Source organism: Pseudochaenichthys georgianus, unplaced genomic scaffold, assembly GCF_902827115.2.
Source record: "Pseudochaenichthys georgianus unplaced genomic scaffold, fPseGeo1.2 scaffold_735_arrow_ctg1, whole genome shotgun sequence".
Lineage (NCBI taxonomy): Eukaryota > Metazoa > Chordata > Actinopteri > Perciformes > Channichthyidae > Pseudochaenichthys > Pseudochaenichthys georgianus.
In genome coordinates this window covers 35,955-61,519 of record NW_027263288.1, presented here as the reverse complement: position 1 = coordinate 61,519, position 25,565 = coordinate 35,955, and the positions used below count along the sequence as shown (strand labels likewise).

The 25,565-nt window shown below is 41.0% G+C and overlaps 1 protein-coding gene across 1 annotated transcript; it reads right to left on the bottom strand.

Moving 5' to 3' along the window:
- Positions 1-233: 233 nt before the first annotated feature.
- LOC139433620 (zinc finger protein 271-like) lies at positions 234-25,565 on the bottom strand. Its single transcript, XM_071202700.1, has 4 exons — positions 25,290-25,565; positions 22,141-22,240; positions 19,479-19,774; positions 234-3,568 (listed from the first exon to the last, which is right to left on the bottom strand). The coding sequence occupies exons 1-4, from the start codon at positions 25,516-25,518 to the stop codon at positions 1,548-1,550; spliced, it is 2,646 nt and encodes an 881-aa protein (XP_071058801.1). The 5' UTR covers positions 25,519-25,565; the 3' UTR covers positions 234-1,547.

Genomic DNA, 25,565 nt, shown 5'->3' with positions numbered 1-25,565 from the left:
ACACATAGGATAAAACATACGACAAAACACCCAATAATAAAAAAAGAAAAAAAGAAGACAGCCACTAACTCACCTCCTCCGACGAACCAAAGGCCTGTCGGAAGAGGTGGGTCTTTAAACCGCTCCTTAAAAATCTCTATTGAGGCCGAGGTTTTCATTATTTGGGGGAGTTTGTTCCAAAGCCTTGGGGCCAACCGCCTCAAAGGCACGGTCACCCTTAGTCTTTAGCCTGGTTCGGGGCACCCTTAGGAGGCTTTGCTCAGAGGACCTCAGGGCCCGGGTTGTGATGTGCGGGTGGATCTAGGGTGACCAGATCCCAACAAACCAAATGTGGGACAAGGAGTATGGTTGTGTGGGACAATGTGGGACAATGTGGGACACCCTCTCAACAGCACCCGAACAGAAGGTGAGACAATTGATAAACCAAGGATTAAATGTGTCTCAGGTGCGACGGTCTGAGTTCTCCCAAGTGCACGGGTGGTTGCAGACATGGGATCGGCTGGAACTTTGTGACGGAATCTTGGGGCGCTGCATTCAGGAACCCCCGTAAAAAAAAACGTAACAAATATATAACAGAGCAGAAAGTGAAGTCAAAATGCAATTTTTTAATAAAGAAAAGTAAACTAAGGCAGCAGGCATTATTCACTTCAAGTGTTTAGAAATGCATCTTCTTAATTCAACAATTAATAGATAAAATGAAACCAACACTGGCCAGGAGGGAACAGAAACATAATAATACATACAAATAAAATAGCTTTCAGTTTTGTCCATCACAGCAACAGAAGGTGGGCCACCACATATTTTGTCACCTAGAACCACTGGTGTCTTTGACTCTGTCAAACAACTCTCCACAGAGGCAGGGGCAAGCACATCTGTTATTATGGACGCTGCTTTTGTACGACCACATGACATTTTCTTTACTACCTCAGAGTCTGGAAAAATGGTCGGCGCTAGCTAGCTGTGTTACCACAGTCATTTGACCGGTATGAATAGGAGTGTTGCACTGTATGGTAAACACTGGTTATGTCTGCTGCTGTTTCCTTGTCTGAGTGGCCATCATTTTTTGGTTTAAGTAGGAATGTCTCCATAGAGTGGGATGTCTCTTTTTGAGCGACACGTTTCTTGTGAGAATCGCATTCTCTGTGTCTTTTGACGTCGTATTCACTGCCATGTGAAATTTAAAAATTACTCTTGCAAAGATTGCAAAAAACTCTCTGAGAGTCGCCCTGCACTGGCTGCACCCACGGGTAAGTGTCTTCCCAGTCTTTGTTGTATGTGTATCTTCTTTTCTTCTTAGCTGTAGTTTCAATTTCCTCCATTTTCCATAACCTGCTGCGTCGCCTGCGTTCGTTGTTGTTGTTTGGCGCGGGGGGGGGGGTGAAATCAGGCTTAGGGAGTAACGTATTACATGTAACGGCATTAGGTCATCAGGACACAAAATAGACAAATGTATTCCCTTACAGTTACAGAAGCAGCTGACGACCAACACACTTGTGTCTTTTGAAACGATTATGCCATTTTAATCTTTTGTCACAAACATTGCAGCTCTATTTTTCCTCTCCTGTGTGGACTCTCATGTGTTTCTTTAAACTTCCCCTCAATGTAAAAGCTTTCTTACAGACTGAGCAGCTGAATGGTTTATCTCCTGTGTGGACTCTCATGTGTGACTTTAAACTTCCACTCTGTGCAAAAGCTTTCTTACAGACTGAGCAGCTGAATGGTTTCTCTCCTGTGTGGAGTTTCATGTGTGACTTTAAACTTCCACTCTCTGTAAAAGCTTTCTTACAGACTGAGCAGCTGAATGGTTTCTCTCCTGTGTGGCCTCTCATGTGTTTCTTTAAACTTCCACTATGTGCAAAAGCTTTCTTACAGACTGAGCAGCTGAATGGTTTCTCTCCGGTGTGGAGTCTCATGTGTGACTTTAAACTTCCACTCAATGTAAAAGCTTTCTTACAGACTGAGCAGCTGAATGGTTTCTCTCCTGTGTGGAGTTTCATGTGTGACTTTAAACTTCCACTCATTGTAAAAACTTTCTTACAGACTGAGCAGCTGAATGGTTTCTCTCCTGTGTGGAGTTTCATGTGTAACTTTAAACTTCCACTCATTGTAAAAACTTTCTTACAGACTGAGCAGCTGAATGGTTTCTCTCCTGTGTGGAGTCTCATGTGTGACTTTAAACTTCCACTCTGTGCAAAAGCTTTCTTACAGACTGAGCAGCTGAATGGTTTCTCTCCTGTGTGGAGTCTCATGTGTGACTTTATACTTCCACTAAATGTAAAAGCTTTCTTACAGACTGAGCAGCTGAATGGTTTCTCTCCTGTGTGGACTCTCATGTGTTTCTTTATACTTTCACTATGTGAAAAAGCTTTCTTACAGACTGAGCAGCTGAATGGTTTCTCTCCTGTGTGGACTCTCATGTGTTGCTTTAAACTACGAGTCTGTGAAAAAGCTTTCTTACACACTGAGCAGCTGTGTGGTTTCTCTCCTGTGTGGCGTTTCATGTGTGACTTTAAACTTCCACTCATTGAAAAAGCTTTCTTACAGACTGAGCAGCTGAATGGTTTCTCTCCTGTGTGGCTTCTCATGTGTTTCTTTAAACTTCCACTATGTGCAAAAGCTTTCTTACAGACTGAGCAGCTGAATGGTTTCTCTCCGGTGTGGAGTCTCATGTGTGCCTTTAAACTTCCACTCAATGTAAAAGCTTTCTTACAGACTGAGCAGCTGAATGGTTTCTCTCCTGTGTGGAGTTTCATGTGTGACTTTAAACTTCCATTCATTGTAAAAGCTTTCTTACAGACTGAGCAGCTGAATGGTTTCTCTCCTGTGTGGAGTCTCATGTGTGACTTTAAACTTTCACTCTGTGCAAAAGCTTTCTTACAGACTGAGCAGCTGAATGGTTTCTCTCCTGTGTGGACACTCATGTGTTTCTTTAAACTACCACTATGTGAAAAAGCTTTCTTACAGACTGAGCAGCTGAATGGTTTCTCTCCTGTGTGGACTCTCATGTGTGTCTTTAAACTTCCACTATGTGCAAAAGCTTTCTTACAGACTGAGCAGCTGAATGGTTTATTTCCAGCACTACGTCGTGGATCACTGAGAGATTCATGTCTATTTTTCAATGAGTTTGAGCCTGATGCAGGTTCTCTGGTCTCCTTCCAATCGGCACTGTCTTCAGTGTCAGGTTCAGAAGAGTTTTCAGTGTCAGGTTCAGAAGAGTCTCCAGTGTGGTCCTCAGTCTTTGGTTGTAAACTGCTCTCTGGATCTGAGTTCCTCGCTGGTTCTGGTCCTCCACAGTCATCTCCATCAGCTTCTGTTTCCAGGTGTTCAGTTTGTCTTTGATGAGGCTGAGAGGACAGAGGTTTCTCTTCATCATCTTCACTCTTCACAGGGTCAGGAGTGAAGATGAACTCAATGATATCAGCCTCCTCCAGCCCTTGAAGCTGCTCTCCCTCCTCCTGTTCCTGCTTAATGTGTGGGGGGGGCTCTGGGTCCTCCTGGTCCAGACTGGAGCTCCACTCCTGCTGGTCCGGGAGAAGCTCTTCTTTAACCACCACCAGCTGCTGGACGTCTGCAGGAAACAGGAAACACACAGTCAGAACAAACTGCTAGCATTTAAAAAATCTCATCACCATTACAATGGGAGACATTTTGCAGCCCTAATTAATGCCTTTGTTTTTATAAGTTCAAATTATCTTTCTTAGTCACACCTATTGTGTATTTCTGTTGGCTCAAGTCACCTCATGTAGCCCAGCCCCTTTCCACTTCCAGTTAAAAATGAAAAAGGTTTTTTTCTTCTGGCGTAGCTGCAATGTAAACAAGGAATTGTATTTGGGTTCGTTCACAGATACACTAAGCCTACAGTATAGAATTACAAAACTCCGTTACAAATTAAAATCCTGCATTCAAACCTCATTTAAGTAAAAGTATGCAAGTATCATCAGAACATTGTACGGCACCTTCTTATGTAAAAGTAATGGCGGTGCAGTAAAATGTTCCCTGTCAGTGTTCGATTTGAGGTTTCTTGATTATTTCGTATGTTGCATTTTACTGCTGTACATGTTCAAAGTTGCGCTTGTATAAATGATTATAGATGAGGGAACCTGCTAAATATTAAAATGTGTGTTTTTTATATACAGTACCAGTCAAAAGTTTGGACACCTTCTCATTCAATGTTTTTTGTTTATTTTAATTTGTTTCTACTTTGTAGATTAATACTGAAGACATCAAAACTATGAAAGAACACATATGGAATTATCTAGTTAAAGGTGGGGTAGGTACGTTTGAGAAACCGGCTCGAGATAAACTGGTTATATTCCATGGAATGCTCTTAACATCCCGATATCAATGAATATCTGAAGTGCTTTGACAACAGATCCATAAAAAAAACGTCATCTGTGGAAGCCGTAGTACTGTAAAAAGCACGACCAATTATTTTAGGTTGGCCTACCTGCCTGTCAGCTTTCCATCTGTGCACAAACTTATCTCGTGCCCTCATTGGTCATGTGCACGTTTGTGTGTTGGGGGAGGGGCTCTGTAAGGAAGTGGCAGATTTGTTCCGGTTGTGTATTTTCAAATTCCAGCGCACTCGAGCTGGTTTCTCCAAATGACCTAGCTCAAGGAGCAGACAATCTCAACATGCACTGTTCAGAGGAGACCGCGTGAATCAGGCCTTCATGGTCCAATCGCTGCAAAGATCCACTACAGAGGATGGACAACAAGGAGAAGAGAATAGTTTGGGCCCAGAAACACAAGGACTGGACATTAGACCAGTGCAAATATGTACAGGGGTGCACATAACTGGTACGCAGGTACGCATGCGCGGCAAAAATCTGAATAGTATGTCGCTTGTGTCACTACGCGCCTTTGCGTACCTCAACAAAAACACATATTTCGTCTACACGTGTTTCTTGTCAACACTCAATGGAGTAAACTACGAGACATGTCAAAAAACCCAAAGACATTAAGCCGCTACGTTGCCGTTTCGCTCTCTGCAAAAACTCTTGGGACTTTCTGTGACAGACAGAACTGGAGCCGGCCGAGCCGCGCAGGACATAACCGACGGACCTGTGAAGCTTACAGGAGGCAGAGGCTTAGATCACCGGACGACAGAGTTGGTGCTCTGTGCACAGACAGGGTTAACGTCGGTATGAACAACAGAATTGTGCCAAAACTCCACCAACTGGCTGCAGAGGGAGACTCCCCTGAGCACCCTCTGTGCCCGAGCACACACTGGAGCACTGCGCAAAATCAGCTGATCACAACGTTCACGCTCTGTGGTCAAGCTGCTGCAGTTTGATTTACAACAAAGTGCAGTGAAACACACAGCTGCAAACTTCCTCAGGGTGGAAGAGTTTGAAATCAGACAGAGGTGGAAGAAGTACTCAGATCTTGTACTTGAGTAAAAGTAGAAGTGACAGAGTGTTACTCTGTTACAATAAAAGTCCTGCATTCAAAATGTTCCTCAAGTAAAAGTAGAAAAGTATTATCATCAAAATATAGTGAAAGTAGCGACAGTAAAAGTAGTCGTTGTGTAGATTGGTCCATTTCAGAATAATATATATGATATGTTTTATAATGATTGATCATGAAGGTGTTCTCAAAGCTGGTAAAGGTGCAGCTAATTTTACAAATTAGATCAAAGTCAAGTAAAGTACAAATATCATATAAGTAGAGTACTTGAAGTAAGTAAAACTTTATTTATATAGCACCCTTCTCAACACGGATGTACAAAGTGCTTTACAGTACAGTACACAGGACACAATTCACAGTACAACTATAAAATGTAGAATAAAAAGGCATAAAACGGCAGCAGGTAACACATAGGATAAAACACCCATAAGAAAAAAAGAAAAAAAGACAGCCACTAACTCACCTCCTCCTCCGACGACCCAAAGGCCTGTCGGAAGAGGTGGGTCTTTAACCGCCCCTTAAAAATCTCTATTGAGGCCGAGGTTTTCATTATTTGGGGGAGTTTGTTCCAAAGCCTTGGGGCCACCGCCTCAAAGGCACGGTCACCCTTAGTCTTTAGCCTGGTTCGGGGCACCCTTAGGAGGCCTTGCTCAGAGGACCTCAGGGCCCGGGTTGTGAAGAAGTGTGCTTCGTAACTTCCCACATCTGAAATCAGATATAACTTCAAGTTATGTGATCATTTCTTAGTATTTGATCCTTCAACTTGGCCTCAGGAAATCAAGGACTTCACAGTTTTGGCAACAAGTGTTGGAGAAAGCAAATCGGAGGCTTAAAAAGAGACAGGGAGGTGCACCTTCATCATCTTCATCATCTAGCATGCAAGAAGTGTGAATAGAGGACAGTGAAGGAGACACTGAGGAGGACCACGCTTCGTGTGGGGAGAGTACCAAACTCTGTCTCCTGGTACTCATCTGAGTAACTCACTCAAAAAGTTATGTGCACCCCTGAATCTGGACTTTGGTCTGATGGGTCCAAATGAGAGATTTCTGGTTCCAACCTCCGTGACTTTGTGAGACGCAGAGAAGGTGAGCGGGTGGTTTCTGCATGAGTGGTTCCCACCGTGAAGCATGGAGGAGGAGGTGTGAGAGGGGGGTGGGGCTTTGCTGGTGTCACTTCAGAATGCGATACGTTTTCGGTACAGCAGAACAAATTATCACAAAACATAAATTTGTTGGGGGTTTTTAATTATTATTAAACTGTGAATAATCACTCAAATAAATACAAAGTATTATTATAGTATATATATATATATATACATATATATACATATATATACATATATATACACATATATATACATATATATATACATATATATACACATATATATACATACATATATATGTATGTATATATATATATGTATGTATATATATATATGTATGTATGTATATATATGTATGTATATATATGTATATATATATATATATATATATATATATATATATATATATATATACACACACATACATATACATATACATATATATATATATGTATATATATATATATATGTATATATATATGTATGTGTATATATATATATACATATACATACATATACATACATATATATATATATATATATATATATATATATATATATACATATATATATATATACACATATACACACTCGCTCGGATCTGTCATTAGCCCGCATGGTTTTTCATACCACTGCTACGCTGACGACACCCAATTAATTCTGTCCTTCCCCCGCTCAGAGACCCAGGTCGTCGCACGCATCTCTGCTTGTCTAGCTGACATCTCTCAGTGGATGTCTGCTCACCACCTCAAGCTCAACCTGGACAAAACTGAACTGCTTTTCCTTCCGGGAAAAGATTGTCCCACTCTTGACCTGACAATCAACATCGGCACCTCTGTTGTTTCCCCGACTCAGACTGCAAGGACTCTGGGTGTGATCCTAGATAACAACCTGTCCTTCACCGCAAACATCGCTGCTACAACCCGTTGCTGCAGATACACGCTCTACAGCATCAGGAGGATACGTCCCCAGCTGACCCAGAAAGCCACGCAGGTTCTGGTCCAGGCTCTCGTCACCTCATGCCTAGACTACTGCAACTCCCTCCTGGCTGGTCTACCTGCATGTGCCATCCGACCTCTGCAGCTCATCCAGAATGCAGCGGCTCGTCTGGTCTTCAACCTTCCTGAATGTTCCCACACCACGCCGCTCCTCCGCTCCCTCCACTGGCTTCCGGTAACTGCTAGAATCCACTTCAAGACCCTGGTACTTGCGTACCACGCCTTGAAACACGGTTTTCTCATAGCTTCAGTGAAAATACTCCAAACAGCCCAGAACTTCACAGATTTGATAACGATGCAGCCATCAACGCATCTAAGCGTAGTATGGGGTGTCATGAAATGCCGTTGCCATGGCCACAGACCACTCGCCATGAAACACGATGAGGCTGCAAGTCCAATCGACACGGTCCGATCGCCCCCCAATCTTCACTTGTATATCACCGGTCCATGCCTCAACAGCTCTATACCAAACCTGAGATCTCACCATATGCCGTTTCCATGGAACCGTGTCCCTCGCCATAAAACATGTTGTCACTATAAGTCCAATGGACACGGTCCAATCGTCGTCCAATCTTCACTTGTATATCACCGGTCCATGCCTCAACAGCTCTATACCAAATCTGAGATCTCACCATATGCCGTTTCCATGGAAACGCATCCCTCACCATAAAACATGATGTCGCTATAACGCCTATGTAAATGTGAAAAAAGTGCACACACTTCACAAGTGTGCCAACAGTCCAGCCTTGAAGACATCTTCGGGACAGTTTTGAGATTTCTTCAATTGCCGTTACTAACAAAATGCTCGCCTGGAAACACGGTTTTCACATAACTTCAGTGAAAATACTCCAAACAGCCCAAGACTTCACAGGTTTGGTAACGATTAGGGGTGTAACGGTTCACAGAAGTCACGGTTCGGTTCGTACCTCGGTTTGGAGGTCACGGTTCGGTACAACAAGAAAAAGCAAAAAAAAGTCCCAAATGCGTAATTCCAGGTTTGTTGTTATTTATGTTTGAACAGTAGTGCAAGTTTCAGTTTCAAAATAAGGAACTCTGACATTTTGAATAATTAACTGTATTAAACAGTTAAAAACAAACCATACACAGTACACTCAGGTGGCCAGATTATCTATAATGGCTGATGTCAAACAAAAAGCTTTCATCAAGCTGTAAAACTAAAAAGAAAGTCTTGAAAATATGACATCATAAACAATTAAAACTGCGGTCACAGACGTGCACGCAGTTGTGGGCGGGCCTTCGCGTCCGAGCGCCTGTAGGGGAGGGTCGCTGGTCGTCCCGGCGTCAAGCAGATGCGCGCGTGTCCTCCGAAATGAGCCGTTCGTAATTTCGCAAACGTTCGTGTCCCGGACTGCATCTTCCCCATAATACTCGGGCATGCATGTGAGTGGTGGAGGAGGGGGTGGTGGAGATGCAGGGCCTTCAGCAGGGCCTTCAGCAAACTCCAACAATTCTGCAGCAAGCTGCTCCCTGACAGTCTTCTGGGTGTGTGGCTTTGTCCTGCTGCATCTAACAAATGTGGAAAAACAAAGAGATTAGATTAATTCACTGGCTTATACTTATAGGATAATATTGGACTATAAATGAAATATTACACCAAATAAATAAGTAAACACATGTATATTCATTCACTGGCCATTCATTTAGAAAATGTAACTCAAAAAAGACAAGTAACACTATTTAGCATTTTGGCTAATCATTCCTGTTGGCTAAGCTAACACTGTGATGCAGTTCCAAACACAAAAGTAATATATAAAAAGGATAATATTGGACTATAAATAAATAATATTACACCAAATAAATAAGTAAACGCATGTATATATTCATTCACTGGCCATTCATTTAGAAAATGTAACTCCAAAAAGACAAGTAAAACTATTTAGCATTTTGCCTAATCATTCCTGTAGCTTCGTGGCTAAGCTAGCACTGTGACGCAGTTCCACCAAACACATAAGTAATATATATAAAAACAGAGAGATTACATACCTTTCCCGTGGTGGAAGTTCAACATCCGAGTCACTACTGCCCGGATCCAGGTCTGGCTGGAGGAGATCTTCATCATCCGACGAAGAGTCATTTGGTATGATCAAAGCCCCGCTATCGTCAGCTAGCATCTCTAGCACCTGCTCGCCTCGGTGGTGAAGCTCTCCCTTCTGGCTGCGTAATGCGTAATGGAGCGGGCGTAGTTTATACTACGCCGGATCATATCTTTGGAACCCATTGGTCGATTTGGGTGATTGACACCTTTTCTGAACCGTTGGAGCCAATAAAATCGAGTGACAGTTAGTAAGTCCCGCTAAACACTTACGTCAAGTAGAGAGAGGTTTGCGTAAACAGCACGTGAGACAGTATTAACTCGGGACTGCAAAACTTTATACCTACTCTGCTGCCATGAATGTAATGATAGATTATCAGGAACAATTCTAAAGTGACTAAGAGACATTGGATTAACCTTAAGCAGCGTTTTTATTCCCTTGAACAAGAGCTTTGATCACAAAACAGCAACGGTAAGACATACTTATTGTTATGGTTTTGAAAACTGTTGTTTTTTTTCTTCTCTGTTCTGGCTGATAGCTCAGTGAGTTTGTGTCCTACAGTGATGATACTTATAACAAAAATAATCTGTGGAGTATCAGCTTTCAGATGATATGTAGTTTGTGCAGAAAACATTAAGTTTTAAAGGTCGTTTTTGCTAGTTAGCACCGGAAGTAGCATCTGCCCGTTTTAGCTAAGGGCTAATGCTAACGCTTCTTGTGAGACTTTTGTTTTGTTTCGGTAAAAATAATTCTTATCGTCAGTTAGCTGAGATTCTTCTCTTTAATCTGGTATAACACATTAATAGGTTTTTAAATATTAAGATGCTCTGAGACACAGTGTCGTGGAAAAAAAAAAACAGGGTCCCCGCCGGCTTAACAGGTTAACCGTGGCGTGCGGTGCAGTGGGTTGTGCAGACGTTCTGCCCTTGACTGTTTGTTTACTCAATAAACGCATCTCCTCTTGATATTAGGCCATGTATGTTCCATACCAGTGGAGTTTGCTTTTTGTTGTTGTGTTTATTGATCAAAAAGCAAACCTTCAATACAGCTGTTATGTGGTCAAGGTAAGTAAAGTAATAATTGAAGCTGTGTATTGGTTAATATTAGCGTATGACTTAAAATGAAAACACAACAGCATTTCACAAAACGCTACAGCATTTCACAAAACGCAGCAGCATTTCACAAAACACCACAGCATTTCACATTGGACGGAAAGGGTATTCCGTAGGGAGAACACTTCTTGTTTATGATTGGACAGAGCCAGCCAGACAGCACTGCTGTGATTGGTTGTTTTTGCTGCCAGTGAAGAAATGACACTTCGTGATTGGTCAACGTCCGACAGCGCAATATGTCCCAACCGGTCCCTCCCAACACATCAGCCGTTAGCACACACTCAGAGCTCACAGCTCCTCATATCTGTTCAGAAACTGGACAAAAGTTAAACATGTACAAACCACAGACTGTCTATGTCATGGCGAATACAGTCGCTGCTTTATTTATGTCTGTATGACGTTGTTGTGAGTGTGGACGGAGCAGCTACAGGTTAGTTTAGCCTGATGGATCCGATTCCATTCTGAAAACACGCATTTTAAAAGCTTTTCGCCTGCCGTCTTGTCTGCAGACTTGTCAAAGCATTAATTCCTGGTTTTTACTAACCGTTATCAGTATTAGTTACTTCGGCATCACTTTGAAACGTGTATTACAATTAAATCACTGTCAAATATGTTCATTTTGTTGTAGTTGGTATCTCCCATAGGATTTACATGGAGATACTTCCTGCCCCCTCTCCAGCGCGTCTTGTTTGAATGACAGGAGCAAACACAGCTGACAGCCGCGGTGAAACTCAAGCGATTAGAGCGATGCGAATATTGGGTAAGGCAAGGCAAGGCAAGTTTATTTATAGAGCACTTTTCAACTCAAGGCAATTCAAAGTGCTTTACAAAAAAAAAATGAAAGACATTAAGCATTAAAAAAGAAAAGCTAATCAAATAAACATTAAGGAAAAATACATGGATAAAAGTTACAGTGCAGTCTAAAATATAAATAGTTCAATTAAACATTACAAGAAAAAGTACATGGATAAAAGTTACAGTGCAGTTTAAGATATGAATAGTTCAATTAAAAGCAGCGACAAAAAGAAAAGTCTTCAGCCTGGCAATTCAAAGTGCTTTACAAAAAAAAAATGAAAGACATTAAGCATTAAAAAAGAAAAGCTAATCAAATAAACATTAAGGAAAAATACATGGATAAAAGTTACAGTGCAGTCTAAAATATAAATAGTTCAATTAAACATTACAAGAAAAAGTACATGGATAAAAGTTACAGTGCAGTTTAAGATATGAATAGTTCAATTAAAAGCAGCGACAAAAAGAAAAGTCTTCAGCCTGGATTTAAAAGTAGTCAGAGTTGCAGCGGACCTGCAGGTTTCTGGGAGTTTGTTACAGATATTTGGAGCATAATAACTGAACGCTGCTTCTCCAGGTTTAGTTCTGACTCTGGGGACAGAAAGCTGACCAGTCCCTGAAGACCTGAGAGATCTGGATGGTTCATAGTTTAGCAGGAGGTCAGTAATGTATTTTGGGCCTAAACCATTCAGTGCTTTATAAACCAGCAGCAGTATTTTGAAATCTATTCTTTGACACACAGGAAGCCAGTGTAAAGACTTCAGAACAGGAGTGATGTGATCCACTTTCTTAGTGTTAGTGAGGACTCGAGCAGCGGCGTTCTGAATCAGCTGTAGCTTTCTAATAGATTTTTTAGTGAGACCTGTGAAGACACCATTGCAGTAGTCGAGTCTACTGAAGATAAAGGCATGGACAAGTTTTTCCAAATCCTGCTGTGATATTAGTCTTTTAATCCTAGATATGTTCTTTAGGTGATAGTAGGCTGATTTAGTAACTGGGTAGTCTACCATAGTATTTACATGGAGATAAGCCCCTTAAAAACCATGAATTAATAAAGCATTAATTCTGTGTTTACTCCTGTGATTCAAAAAAGACGCTGGAGAGGGGGCGGGCCGGATCTCCATGTAAATCGGAATCGGATCGATCAGGCTAAACTAACCTGTAGCTGCTCCGTCCACACTCACAACAACATCATACAGACATAAATAAAGCAGCGACTGTATTCACCATGACATAGACAGTCTGTGTTTTGCATATCTTTAACTTTTGTCCAGTTTCTGAACAGATATGAGGAGCTGTGAGCTCTGAGTGTGTGCTAACAGCTAACGGCTGATGTGTTGGTCCAATCACGAAGTCATTTCTTGATTGGCAGCGAAAACAACCAATCACCGCAGTGCTTCTCTGGCTGGCTCTGTCCACAAACAATATCACAAACAATAAGTGTTCTCCCTAAGGAATACCCTTTCCATCCAATGTGAAATGCTGCAGTGTTTTGTGAAATGCTGTGGTGTTTTGTGAAATGCTGCGGCGTTTTGTGAAATGCTGTTGTGTTTTCTGAAATGCTGTGGCGATTTGTGAAATGCTGTGGCGTTTTGTGAAATGCTGTTGTGTTTTGTGAAATGCTGTTGTGTTTTGTGAAATTCTGTTGTGTTTTGTGAAATGCTGTGGTTTCTTGCACTTCAGGGCCACCGTACCATAGAGATGTTTTTATTTTAAAGTAAATTGAGATGGAACATAGTAAAAACATGTAAATTCTAATGTACGCCTAAAAAAAAAAACATTACTTATAGTGAAAACCACCCTCGAATGATGAGTTTAGTAGACTAAAAGCTTTAGGAATCCAAACTATAACATATAATAAGTACCCTGTATCAAGATTGATGCAAAACAAGTGAATTTGACCTTTTTAGAGAGGTTTAGAAAAATAAAGTCCACCTCACCTCTGGGTAATTTGGGAACCATCAGTTCCATTTGAACGTTTTCACTGTAAAAATCATTTTATTACTTTGTATTATCACTATAGGTATTCATTCCATCCAAATACAACTGTTGTGAAAAAATAAATAAAATAAAAATAAAACATACTCTGTTATCGTCTTAGGCCCCACAGACCCGTAATCGCGTCATTTTCAGGAAACAACGTCTAAGGAAGCTTAATATTTAATAAACTATGAATATTTTATATCCATAGAACGGGAAAAAAACTAATTTAACTGATCTTTTTCATTTATTTTTTCACAAAAAACACACAATGCTAACAGTGAGCCTCTGAATTAGCCCCGAGCGAAAAATGCTAACCTATTACTGCACCGAAAATCACTCCTAGCTCCCTTATTACTTATCCTAGCTCCACATCAAACACATTGTTTATGACCGCAAGGAGACACAGAATCTAACGGTGCCCACCTCAACACTAAAAGATACAAACTAGCGAGGTTACCAACAAAAACGTACATCAAAACAAGTGGCGCTAGGTATTAGCATTAGCACTGCACACACCCCACCGCGTGTTCCAATGAAAAGCATACATATATATAAATAAAGTATAAAGTATAGGTCAACACATTTCAGTATAACACACCAATTGCGATATTACTCACGTTTGACCGTGGAGCAGGGTTTCTATGTACCGAGAAGTGGGTAGTTTAATGAGTCTGTTGACGACAAAACCTCCGCGCACACAGACAGCCAAGGCAAGCTACCTGAATTAAGTCTCTCCCTAAACCGGAAATACCGGAAATGTGACATCCGGTTTGTCATTCACAATAAAGTTTTTCAAAATAAAGGTACATTTAATATTGACGTATCAAATTGATTCAAATGTCTTACACAACACATGTATCGAGACAATAAATGAACTGTTTATATAGTCGATCAACACTGTGTATGTTACTCATTACAGGATAATCACATGGCACTAAATCAGACCGGCTGTTCTCCTCTGTTTACATCCTGCTGGTTTAAATTATGTGTTCTATAGGCTCTGTGCACAAGATTGAGTTGAGTAGTGAGCCATTCGGTTTTTTTTTCGTGGTGAGATGTCTGCTGAGAGGTCCTTGTATACCTCGCTGACTTTGAGGACATCTGGGTCTGGCAGCTCCCCCCGCACGGCCTTGTAACGTGTACTCCTTTGAACACAGCTACATACAATTACAATATATATTACCTTACACCGTCAGCAACTGTAAACTGCTTTGGCATAGTGGAAATGAACACCATGTCACTCACTCTGCCTGGTTTCACACACTATTAATTACACAAAAGAATTGTCAATTTAATTGAAAAGGTCGTTGATGCAATATACTAAATCAGCTCTTGGCACAAAGGAAATACTCATTAAATCATGGATTGGCTGTGAACACATACTGTTCTATTGTATTGCATAGAAAGATGTGTTACTGTTGTGCTTGTAGTGGAAATACTGTTTGTAGTCGTAGATAGAAAAACAAAGATGGAAAACATTTCACCATACATTGTTTAGGAGTTTTATATGTATTGGGTGTTTATGGTTAATGTGGGAAATTAATAAGCAGAGCTGTTGCTGGTAAATTTGTGTGCCATCCTAATAGTAATGTGTATACAGCGTTTCGTGAATATCTGGAAAACTATATGCGAGTAGTTTGGAGTCATTGTAGAGGAGTCACATGTAAATCGTCAAAAATGGTACATTCTCTGTTAGCTTACGTTCGCCCCGATTGAGCTAGCAACTATTTTATTCGCAATTTAACATGATATTGGATATGGGCTTAACTTGTCCTGGACTGGAATTTTCCCGATCTTTTCCCGAGGAGGTGTTTGCGAAAAAGCGCTTAAAATGCATGAACAACACAGATTTTTCAAAATGGCCGACTTTCTGGGGGGCGGGGCTAATGGAAGCTATTTTGAAATATGTCCGCAATTCCATCAGTAATGTCTGTGGCAAGATTGGGGTAGTTTGGAGAAACTATATGTGACTATCGCACAATAGGGGGCGCTACTGAGCTGGTGTACAAAAATGTACATTTTTTTGTACAGTCTGGAAAAAGACGTGGGTTGTGACGTGTGTTCCAAGTTTTGCGTCCGAAAGTCATTTTAGCGATTTTGTGGCATTTAAATCGTCAAAATTGGTACATGTTCCGTTAGCTTACGAGCTCCCCGTTTGAGCAGTCGACTATTCATTCGCAATTTAGCATCACATTGGATATGGGCTGATCTTGTCCTGGTTTGAAATTTTTCCGATCATTTTCCTAGGACAAGTATGCGAAAATGCGCTTAAAATGGACATATTTCAAAATGGCCGACTTCATGGGGGGCGGAGATAATGGAAGCCATTTTGAAATATGTCCGCATTTCCATGAGGAATCTCTGTGCCAAGTTTCGGGTAGTTCGAAGAAACTATATTTGACTACCGCACAATAGGGGGTGCTACTGAGACATATTTGCTAAAACGTCCGATTTTTTTCTACAGTCTGGAAAAGGTTGTGGGCTGTGACATGCGTTCCGAATTTAAAGGCCGTAACTCATTTTCTCCCCGACTTATGGCTCGTACATTTTTAACCCTTCGATTTCGGGAAAAAACTGAATAGGACACGCCCACATTTTTCATTGGTTGCGACCCTTTAAATCTCAGTTTATACTCACCCTGCCAGTATGTCTATGACAATATATATTTTTTTAGTCCATCGGTTCTTGAGATATAAATTAGTTGTGTTTTTGGCGCCTCCTATTGTTCGAAATGAACATTGTTTGTTGTGCCTATTCCCCAAGACACACTGAACCTATCCACCGAAATCTGTGATATTTGGATACATTTTGGATGAATTGTGAGCATTTATGTGTAGGCCACACCCTTTTGCTAATACGTTTTGATTGATGTCGGCCACATTTTTCCACACCTCGTGCTCATTTTGTACGGTAATGTGTCTGCCCCTCCATTGATGCTGTGCACTAAGTTTGGTTTGGAAAATCAAGAAATTGGAATTTAACTTAATATTTCAATGTTTTTCACATTATGCTAATTAAAAAAAAATCAAAGTAGGCGGAGCTTCGGGATATGAGAGGATAATATGTAGAGCTGCTCCACCGGATAAGTGTGCAAAATGTCAGGTCCGTCAGACTTACGCTGCGACTTTGTACATTTTTCGAAACACTGAATTTACACAGGTGGCGCTAGAGAGCAAGTTGAAAAATGTTCTCCCATCGAATCCAGAATGTTAACATTTTCACCGGTCCTGGCGGCGTTGCCAAATGTCGCTACATGAATAGTGTCGTAAGCCCCTCAAAAACAGGTCGAAAGTGCAGAACCGGTAACAGAAGAATAATAATACTGACGATTTCAATAGGTCTTTGCACTACGTGCTCAGGCCCTAATAAGAAAGTGTTTCAAGAGCGCAAAGTCGTTGAAAAACATATGCCAAAAGCTTCCGTTATTTATTTTGGTCTCTCGGCTCTCATGTCTCTTGGCTTCTTAAAAGCAGCGGGGATCAGCTGTTGAACTGCTGTTGTCTTTTGCCGGGCTCCGGTGATTGGCAAATCTGGGTGATGCCTTCTGATATGATTTAGCATGTTTGGCGTGTGTTACCATTAGCATACCGCACCACTGTAGAACAACGGCGATACACCGTCCTCGTCTGATCCACCACTCGCACACTTAATCGGTATTGTAGTCCTATAGGGAACCCGAAATGTTCCCACACAGCTGATTTAAAAGAAGCAGGTGGGTTCTATCTCCTGTGTGTTATCTGAAATCCTCATACTAACTTTTCTTCTTCTTGTATTTTGTTCGTTTTGTTGTTGTGTTTCTTCTTGTTCTTCATTTGTTGTTTAAGGGTGGCTGGCAAACAGCTTTGAGGCGCAATACCGCCCCCTGGATTATAAATATTGTAGTGGATACTGCCCTGAATGACAGACTTTTTTCCCACTCGTAAAAAAAAGGCGTATTCGTCGTGTGCCAAACCGTGACGTCCGAACCGTGGCGGTACGGGACGAATACGTTACACCCCTAGTAATTATGGGGTGTCATCAAATGCCGTTGCCATGGTGACAGATCATTCACCATCAACTTAGTTCAGAAGTTTGCGGTTCAAATATTCTGCTGCTTTTCCAAGCCTTTTTACTTTCTTTTCTTCTCTCATCACACATTCAAGCCCCCAGTGTCCATGTATCATTTCAATCTAAATTCTTCACTTTCTTCTTACACATTTAATTTCAATCTAAATTCTTCACTTCTTACATATTTCATCGGAGCCGATCACGTGATTTTCAAAAGACCGGAATCGGGAGAAAAAAATCGTGGATTGGGAATTTTTTATTTATTTTTTTCATAAAATATTTGTATTATTTTATTTAATGTTACAAAACAAAATGACCATGTTCACGTCTTAAGGTCATCCTGAGGACTTAGTTTTGGTTTAAAATTACACAACATCATGTATGTGTTGCTTTCTTTGGGCTTGTTTTCAGACCTGGTTGCTTATTTCTCTCAAAGCTGGCAACAGAGTGGGCGCAGTGTCCAATGGTAGCAGTAAGCTAACGAGAGGCTACGTTCAGCTGGTGACTCGGGAGTCGGGACAGAGAACATGTCAGGAGTTTGGAAGTATTATAAAATTGAAAACGAAGGCAGTGTAAGAGCCAGATGCAATGTTTGCAAGGCAGAGGTTCCGCGTGGTGGAAAGTACAGAGCTACGTTCAACACGACCAATCTAATACACTACCTGAGAAACAAACACCAACAACAACACGACGAGTACACAGCGGCCACTCAGCTAACGGCACTGAAACAACCGACACTTTCAGAGACTTTCAAAAGGAAAGAGAAACTGCCCCAGAACAGAGAAAAGGCCAAAAAAATAACAGCCAGATAGCTGAATTCATCGCGTTGGATGACCAGCCGTTATCTGTTCCCTTTTCTTTCTCTTAATGCATTGCATAAAGATCGGATCGGGAAAAATCGGTATCGGCAGATTGTCAAAATCAAATGATCGGAATCGGATCGGGAGCAAAAAAAGGTGATCGGGACATCCCTAATCGTGATATCAATTATTGACCCAAATAATCGTGATTATGATTGTCGCCATAGTCGCACAGCCCTAATACAAAATATAACATGGTCAACTCTAAATGTAAGCATGTGAACTAGCAACCACACCTACAAATTCATTCCTTGTATACAATCCCACCCCCAAGGTTAGTCAAAATTGCACATACCCCAACTATCTGATCTGCACTTGATTTGTCTACCTGATCTGCCTCGTCCTTCAGAGATTTAATATGTCGAATCGGCAAAGTGCCTTGCAAAATAACAAAACGGTTTCTCATTAGGCCAATCACACACTCAATATGAATTCTAACCGATGACAATTTCCTAGAGGATTCAGGGTCTTTGGCTGGTAATTGACTCTGCCCTTTAGTGAATGCTGGTGTGAGCAGCTCTACACCAGCAATACCCGCAAACTCTTCCTTCATCATAAACCCCTATCCGCTAGAACTTGGTCACCCGGGTGATGGTCACATTTAGTCAAGAATCCGGTTTGATGTACTATTTCCACATCGCTCACCCTCCCACCCCAGGCATCAGACAGAAAACAAATGGCACCAAGTGGGTTACATCCAATAAGAAACGTCATAGTGGTGTGACGCTTATAATTTGACCAGACTTGGGCACGAGCTTTAAGGTTCTCTGGAGATTCAATGAACACTTCAAAACAATCTATGATACGAGTCAGTCTAGATACAGAGCCTTGAATGCAGGTGGCATATTAGAAAAGATGCGCTCCCTCTCTGGCCAACTAACAACACGCTTCAGTTTCACAAAGGCTACATCCATCCACTTCCAAAAATGATTTATGAGCGTGCTCTGAGGGATGCCTACCTGGTCTGCCAAATACTCAAACTTCATGCCATGTTTCAACTTAACTATCATATAAAAAAACTGATCAATTAGGGGATGGATGGGGTAGCTTTGCATGTCATCGAAACTAGCAAGAATTGAAAAGTGGATAGAAAAATGGGCCAAGTTAGTAATACTGACACTTCTCATTGCTGTCAGCAACAGTGTTCGAAGACAGCCGGAGAGAGTTGAGGGTGGCCCTAGCATGGTCCCTCTCAGCAAGAGCAGCATCTCTTTCCGCCCTGAGTGCAGAGATCTCATCAAAGAGCATCTGTTGAGGCACGGAAGGTGGAGACACGGAACTGGTCGACGGTGGAGGCGAATCAGGAGTAGGTTGATGCTGTGGAGGTTCGGAGGCCACTCTGCACTTCTTTGTTGAGGGCCCATTTTCTTTGCCAAGCATCTTCTTGCCATGACGAGACATAGCATTCCAGAACCTAATACACACAAACATTACATATACCAGGGGTTAGGGCTAGGGATGTAACGATATACCGAATATCGCGGTAAATAAACGTCCCAATATTTTTTTTTTAACATTTTGTTTCGTTTTAAACGTTTATTGAACCAGACGGTCCCATTGAGATCATCGATCTCTTTCTCAATAGAGACCTGTCCAACATGGCAGCAAGTAGGTTACAACATGAACATAAAACAACAGAACACAAAAGGACATGGTATTTACAGGGCTACATGTACACACCTAGAGACATTGACAAGTACCAACAGTATATTTATATCTCTGTCAATAAGCCTCACCTTCTTGGCAAAAACTGTATTGTTCTTGAAGAGGTGGAGAGACAATGCACAGTTTGACCCACTGCTGTCACCCATGGCCAAAGCATATCTCTCCGTCCCACTGAGGTGGCATTAGACTTTTTCGCTGTCCGTCATTTTGACAGACAGGATCGTAAAATATCCGTCATAATCCCTTATTACCCGTCGGGTCTGAACAGAGAGAGAGAGCACGCTCGTGAACTGTCAATGGGGGGGGGGGGGTGTTATGCCGTGTGTGCATGCACCTCGCGGGAGCGCGCACAGATGATTTTTTTTATTGCAGGATCTGATTATTAAATGTCCTTGTTTATTTGTGAGATGCAGTGGCACAAAGAAAATACCTACTTTGTTTGGTAGTACTATAGGTACAAAAACACTGGTTTTTCTTGTTCCAGTCTGTTACTGTCACTTTGTTTTTGACACTTTAAATACTGCTATCCTACTAACATGCTGTACAAATCAGATTTATTATGTATAAAGAAACATTTTCGAGTGAAAAAATAAATTATTATTCAATATCGCGATAAATACCGTACCGTGTTTGTTATCGCGATATTATCGTACCGTGAGTTTTTGGTATCGTTACATCCCTAGTTAGGGCTGTGCGATTATGGCAAAAATCATAATCACGATTATTTGGGTCAATAATTATATCACGGTTATTAAAAACGATTATTCATTGACTTTGAAAAAAATCCATTTATTGAACTTTAAAACAAATACAAATAATAACTTGAACAGTATATTTTTAACTGTTGTTTACCCCTGAACGTATAATTCAACTGAAAAACCAATACAAACATAAATTAAATAAATGATACATTGATATATATACTAGTGCTGTCAAAATTATCGCGTTAACGGCGGTAATTAATTTTTTGAATTAATTGCGTTAAAATATTTAACGCATGTGCAGAATGGCCCGCCCCATAAGTGCCACCAGTGGCAGCGCCAGGGTATGGCTGGGGTAGGCTACACCCATACCAAGAAATGGCTTAGCCCCACCATGAGACATGATGTTAAAGTAAGCAAAATAAGTCTGCCAACTCGCGGAGTAAATTGCACAGACAGCAGTTAGTAAGATTGATTTCAGTAGCCACGGTTTGAAAACTTTTGTCACGTAGTGATCGACTTCTCAATAGAACATCTTTGATAACGGCGTGGTGTTGTTGCAGGAAGTCCCGACGCAGAGTACTTTTGCTGTAGTACAGGGGTGCACATAACTGGTACGCAGGTTATGTGCGTAATCTGAATGCGTACCGTCACTTGTGTCACAAAGCGCATTTGCGTACCGACGTACTTGTGAAGCTTTTCCAGAAGGCGGTTCGATCACCGGACGACAGAGTCGGTCTCCGTGTGCACAGACAGGCTGCTGTTAACGTCCGTCTGAACAACGGAATTGTGCCAAAACTACGCCAACCGGCTGCGGAGGGAGACTCCCCCCCCCTTCACTGGAGAACTGCGCTAAAACAGCTGATCACAACGTTCACACTCTGTGGTCAGGAAGTACTCCACTAGCCCCCCCCCCCCCCCCCCCGTCGACTTTCCTGAAGTACTCCCCCATTGACAGAGATCAACACGTAATGAATTACGACCCCACGGTTTGATGATTGATAGGTGTGTGGGTTGTCTTTCATTTTGACATGCAGAAAAATGTATTAAAACGTAGATACTGTATGTTAAATGGATATATCCGCCTTCTTTCATTTATCTTTCCATTCCCAAAAAATATACATAAATAAATGGCATATTTTGGACATAGTTCGAATGGTGATTCATCATGATTAATTAATTTTAAAGCTGTGATTAATCTGATTAAAAATTGTAATCGTTTGACAGCCCTAATTTATATATATCATTTATATTAAAATACGATTAATTGCACAGCCCTACCAGGGGTGATAACTAACACCTACCCACAGCTGGTATGTTATTGTAAAATTGTACTTCACATCCATCACAACAGTATTACAGTGTTCGATTTAGGCCAGGCATATCATCAGTATATACATGAATTTTCACAAACCTTCTCAGTTTCTGGCACTTGTAGGCTGTTGGCAGTTTCCCAGGCGTAGCAAATTTGGTCGGGATGTAATCTGGATGGCCGGGCTCCTTGGAAGGCTGCCCTGAAAAACAGATCAGAGAACTTGGAGTCATGCATGTCAGCGTGCCTCCTCCAGTCTAAAGTAAGATCAGTGTCATCAGGGAGGTGCTATATACAGATATATCACCTCCCTGATGTCATCAATGAGGTGCTACACATTCTCTGATCCTAGTATCCCCGACAGCTAACTCAAGTATTATAATTTATTGATACATTTATTTCGAACAAGTAAAATAAATAATTTACAAAACAGAACAAATGTTGTAGTGCATAGTCATGCAAGAGAAATTAAAACAATACAACAAATTACATTTACAACAACAGCATTTGCAACATCAACAGTGCCATGTCTCGTGTTCGAAAAGGAGTGAGAAGAAGTATAACTTATTTAATCTCACCCCCTTATCCCTAAATGATTTATTTATAATCTATGATCTGCAATAATTATCATTATTATTCTTGTCATTATCATTATTGATCTGCTTTACCTGTTGATTGACACACACACACACACACACACACACACACACACACACACTTTACCTCTCTCTCACGCACACACACACACACACACACACTTTACCTGTTGATTGATATATACACACACACACACACACACACACATACTGACATATTGATCTGCTTTACCTGTTGATTGATATATATATATATATATACACATACACGCATATACACACACATATATGTGTACACATACAAATGCACACCTACATACTCACACATAAACACATAGTCAAACACCTTCCCTATCCCTGTACCTCGAGAAAATAATTTCTCTGTATTTCCTCTTGAACTGGTTAATGTCCGGACATCGCTTTAGCTCCACATTCACACATTAATGACTTGTCATAGCTGATGTGTGGCTCAGTTTACTCTGTGAAAGATGGACAAGTAGCAGAGAGTATGTACAGTGTCATTGGTAGATAGGAACTACAATGTTGGGGCTGACTAGACCAACCATGATGCTATGCTACCATGCTATGATTCTGCTACTGCGGTCAAGCCAGCCTCCACTTGGGAAAACACAGTCAAGCCAGCCCGCACGTGATATTGGGGTGCGCGAATATTAGAAGCATTACGGTAAAATCCCAGCTCTTACTCGGTCAATAACAAAAGCACCGAAATATGTACTATATAATGTGATCAATAATTTTTTTAAAACAAACTACGTATAACTACCACGAGTAAATGTAAAATGTAAGGAGTTTCAAAATAAAAGTCCTTTGAAATCTCATATATGAGCTATCAGCCCTGTGTTTAGATAAGAATAAAACGAAATATCTCCCTGATGCAAGACTCATCTCACTGCAGGGTGATAGGACACCCCATCTACTCACCCAGAAAGAATCAGGACATTCTGATGTGGAGTTTCAAAATAAAAGACCTTTGAAATCCCATATATGAGCTATCAGCCCTGTGTTTAGATAAGAATAAAACGAAATCTCTCCCTGATGCAAGACTCATCTCACTGCAGGGTGATAGAAGGACAGCCCATCTACTCACCCAGAAAGAATCAGGACATTCTGATGTGGAGTTTCAAAATAAAAGACCTTTGAAATCCCATATATGAGCTATCAGCCCTGTGATTAGATAAGAATAAAACGAAATCTCTCCCTGATGCAAGACTCATCTCACTGCAGGGTGATAGAAGGACAGCCCATCTACTCACCCAGAGAAAATCAGGACATTCTGATGTGGAGTTTCAAAATAAAAGACCTTTGAAATCCCATATATGAGCTATCAGCCCTGTGTTTAGATAAGAATACAACGAAATCTCTCCCTGATCCAAGACTCATCTCACTGCAGGGTGATAGAAGGACAGCCCATCTACTCACCCAGAAAGAATCAGGACATTCTGATGTGGAGTTTCAAAGTAAAATGGTAAGGTAGGAACCAAACACAGTGTTAAAACAAGGGAGGCAGATATTGAGGACAAAAAAACAAAAAACAAAAAGGAGCAGGCGAGGTAAAAGTGAAATCAAATTTTAGACAGAAATGCACTATTATAGTCCTTATAGTTTACTTGTGGTATTTGCTAAAGTGTATATTCTGATTTATTAGTTTTGAATATTATTATTTTGTAATGGATGGTTTTCAAGGTGTACAATTTATGTTACATTTTTCTCGATTGCTAACACACATCTTTTTTTAAATTGCTCACTTTCTCAGAACACTAAACACAATTCACAAAACCACACACCTAAAGTGCAAAACACCTAATTTCTCCTGTGAAGAACTGCACTCAAAACTACTTAAACACTTACCAAATGCAAACTTTAGCACCACATATTCATTCACACTTCATTCATAATACTAGATTGTTTGACCACATATTTTATGGGCTATGCTCTGTACATAGAGGAATGTCCTGATTTTTTCTGGGTGAGTAGATGGGCTGTCCTTCTATCACCCTGCAGTGAGATGAGTCTTGCATCAGGGAGAGATTTCGTTTTATTCTTATCTAAACACAGGGCTGATAGCTCATATATGGGATTTCAAAGGTCTTTTATTTTGAAACTCCACATCAGAATGTCCTGATATTTTCTGGGTGAGTAGATGGAGTGTCCTTCTATCACCCTGCAGTGAGATGAGTCTTGCATCAGGGAGAGATTTCGTTTTATTCTTATCTAAACACAGGGCTGATAGCTCATATATGAGATTTCAATATGAGATTTCAAAGGACTTTTATTTTGAAACTCCTTACATTTTACATTTACTCGTGGTAGTTATACGTAGTTTATTTTTAAATAATTATTGATCACATTATATAGTACATATTTCTTAATTTAATATGTTTGGTTTGTTTTTATAGGTGCTTTTGTTATTGACCGAATAAGCGCTGGGATTTTACCGTAATGCTTCTAATATTCGCGCACCCCAATATCACGTGCGGGCTGGCTTGACTGTGTTTTCCCAAGTGGAGGCTGGCTTGACCGCAGTGATTCTGCTGTAGAGGAAGGTAAACAGTAGTTTGGTCCAGTCCGGGCTAGGGGCGGACATCAGATTAATCATAAACATAGTAGTTGTTCTGAAATACAAGTTCAACTTACCAGAAATGAAGTGTGCCGAGCAGATGTACACATATTGCACGGTGTCCTTGGGTTTCCACGGCTTGTGAGTGATGGCATCGACGCGAGCGCAAGCTCTCGCCCACTGGGCCCTCCGTCCTGGCTGATTTTCGTGACTGGGGAACTTGAAGAAAGAAAACTTGGATTTTCCATCACTATCTATCATCAAATTATGATTTCTACAAGTCCCAGCACTACACCACTTCACCATCTTCAAAGTATTGTCTCTAACAAGTAAGTAACACGGCTAAACCCTCT